General features: G+C 39.4%; 1 protein-coding gene across 1 annotated transcript; it reads right to left on the reverse strand.

The window, feature by feature from the left end:
• Positions 1 to 745: 745 nt before the first annotated feature.
• On the reverse strand, positions 746 to 1,696 carry LOC122450324 (olfactory receptor 52A1-like). Its single transcript, XM_043482608.1, has one exon. The coding sequence runs from the start codon at positions 1,694 to 1,696 to the stop codon at positions 746 to 748; it is 951 nt and encodes a 316-aa protein (XP_043338543.1).
• Between the last annotated feature and the right edge of the window lie 1,339 nt (positions 1,697 to 3,035).

Here is a 3,035-nt window from a genome sequence, read left to right on the forward strand (position 1 = left end):
TCACTGTGAATGGTCACAAAATTGAAAGATGCTTGCTCCTTGGAAGAAAAGCTATGAGGAACCTAGACAGCTATTAAAAAGTAGAGATATCACTTTGCTGACAAAGGTCCAAGTAGTCCAAGCTATTATTTTTCTAGTATTCATGTGCAAATGTGAGAGTTGGCCCATAAAGAAGGCTGAGAACTAAAGAATTGATGCTTTCCAGCTGTGGTGCTGGAGAAGACTCTTAAGAGTCCCTTGAACAGCAGGGAGATCAAACCAGTCAATCTTAAAGGAAATCAGCTCTGAATATTCATTGGAGGACTGGTGCCAAAGCTGAAGCTCCAGTACTTTGGCCACCTGGTGCGAAGAGCTGAAACATTGGAAAAGACCCTGATGCTGGGAAAGACCGAAGGCAGGAGAAGAAGGGGATGGCAGAGGATGAAATGGCTGGATGGTATTCCAGTACCCAAAGTTTGAAAGCTAAAATCAAAAATGATCTCTTATGAAGATCTAAAATAACTACAAATTAAAAACAAGGAAAGGAATGGGAAAGATTGTATTAGAAGTGAAATATATTAGAGATAGATAATATCAGTGTTAACCTGAACACTTTTCATGTCAACTTAGCTGCCATCTTGGAAATAAATGCTTTGACAATAGAGCATGATGATGTAAAACCCCAACAGTTAGCAATCAGAGTCTGAACTCTTTCCCTTTATAGGAAATAAAAATATTCTCTGCCTGTTCAGAGACATTTGATAGATCACTGCTGGGATACATGATTCAGAAGAAAAATCTGTGCCACACGCTTACAAATTACCTTATTTTTTACCCCATAGACAATAGGGTTCAGTGCAGGTGGTACAAGAAGGTAGATGGTAGACAGAAGAATATGAGTAGAAGGGACAACACGTCCAAAACGATGGCTGAAGAAGGAGAAGAAGGCAAGAATATAAAACTCAAGGAAAACAAAAATGTGAGCTGTGCAAGTGTTGAATGCTTTGAGCCGTGCCTCCTTTTGATGTAGACGTAAAACAGCCTGGAAAATAAGGATATAGGAAATGAGGATGAAAATCATATCAAATCCCAGAATTGTAAAACCTACAAAAAGACCACATGTTTTATTGACATGGATGTCTTCTGCAGCCAGCTTGACTACAGCCATGTGCTCACAGTAAGAGTGAGCAATTATAGTGGAATGGAAAAGGTGCAATCTTTTGATTAGAATAGGTAAGAGACCCACCAACACTGTAGCTCGAATTGCCACTATCACCATCATGCGACCCAGAATTGAAGGTGTGAGGATGGATGTGTGCCTCAGAGGATCACAGATAGCAATATAGCGGTCAAACGCCATGGCCAACAGAATGCCAGACTCCATGCACTGCAAGGCATGAATGAAGAACAGCTGGGCTAAGCAGGTGTCAAAGGCCATGGAGTAAGACCTGAACCAGAAGATAGCCAACATCTTGGGAGCAATGGCTGCACAGAGTCCCATGTCAGTGGCTGCCAACACTGCCAGGAAGATGTACATGGGCTGGTGTAGGCTGCGTTCCATAGGGATGATGATCAGTAAAATGATGTTTCCCAAAAGAGCCACCAGGCACACAGCAAAAAAAGGAAACCCAATCCAAAACTGCATATGTTGTAGTCCAGGAATTCCAATCAAGATTACAGTTCTGGGGTTCAAATATGACATGTTAATGGATGCCATAGAGGTTGGTATTCTGTCTTCTCACCACTGATTTTGATACATGCAGAAGACTTAGATAGGAAGTCAAAATTGTTCAGGCTTCACTTTCATTCAACCTTTACCATTCAACCATACTGAGCATTTGTTCAGTGCTTTGGGTAGCAGTTTGGACAGAATTTTTTGAGGTTCTATAATACATGCCAAATGACAGAAGTAAGCAGTCATACAACAGCTTTATCATAACTGGAAAATGCAATTTTCAGTATTCTTGATATAGCTCTTAGGTCTTGTGGAAATGAAAATTATGAAATGGAGAGCACCAATCTTTGGCATCTTCCTTGAGTCCTCATCTAGTTTGCCTGAAATGTCAGCATTCAGATTTCCTTCTTTATCTTCTTCCAAATGCCATCCTATTTTCATAGCAGTTGGTTATTCTTCTGGGTGGCTTGGAGTCCCAGAAGAAATCTTGTTTCTGTTGTCCTGTAAGTGTTAGTACTTAATCCTATGGGAACCTTCAGTGTTAGCCACACTGCTTCTGGTCCCAGTGAGTGAGTTGTTTATTCCTAGAGTTGGTTCTCAAATGAAATTTGTCAGAATAGATTTCACCTTTCTTAAATTATCTCATTCAATAAATATCAAACAAACTACTGTTTTTGGGGACACTATATGTGACCTGGTATGCAAATTTGAAGAGAGTGGTCTTCTCTCAGACACAGACAGGTAAAGTTGGTTCTCTAAATAAATTAAGGCTCATTTATGTTTAGGGTTGATCTGTTGAGCAGAATAGGGAAGAACAGAAGTATGGAATAGACAGCCTGTTCTTTGTTGTTGTTATTATATTGCATAATATTATTTTTTATTATACATTATATACACATGCAGGATCTGGCTAGTTTAGACACACTCTGAAGTTAGATTAGCAAAATAATGGTTTGTTCCTGAGGTTCAGGATCAGTGGATCCCTAGATTTCTTGAGCTCTAAAATCACATATCCTACTTTACATATTAGACTTCCTGGAGTGCTGCAGCCCATGGGGTTGCAAAGAGTTGGACAGGACTGAGTTACTGAACAACAACAATATATTAATGACTATAAGGGACAAAAATAGTAGGAGATCCTTGATTATGATTCTTTATAGAGCTGGCTGCTGCTAAATGTAACAACATTTATCTTACGAGACCATTGTTTAGAACTTGTATCTCATGACTGATACTTGAAGGAGAGGAAAGGGGATTTGATTTACCTATTGGTTCCCACTTAGTGTTTGTAGAAGGATCACCTCCAATGACACTTTCTGATTAATGGTGTTGATAGTTATTACCTTGGGAATAGGATTTGAAGGATGGCATAATTTGAAAC

The sequence above is a fragment of the Cervus canadensis genome, chromosome 11, assembly GCF_019320065.1.
Source record: "Cervus canadensis isolate Bull #8, Minnesota chromosome 11, ASM1932006v1, whole genome shotgun sequence".
Lineage (NCBI taxonomy): Eukaryota > Metazoa > Chordata > Mammalia > Artiodactyla > Cervidae > Cervus > Cervus canadensis.

What these genes read in the sequence shown, in the direction of transcription:
- LOC122450324 (XM_043482608.1), bottom strand. Translation starts at nt 1,696, where the DNA reads ATGGCATCCATTAACATGTCATATTTGAACCCCAGAACTGTAATCTTG.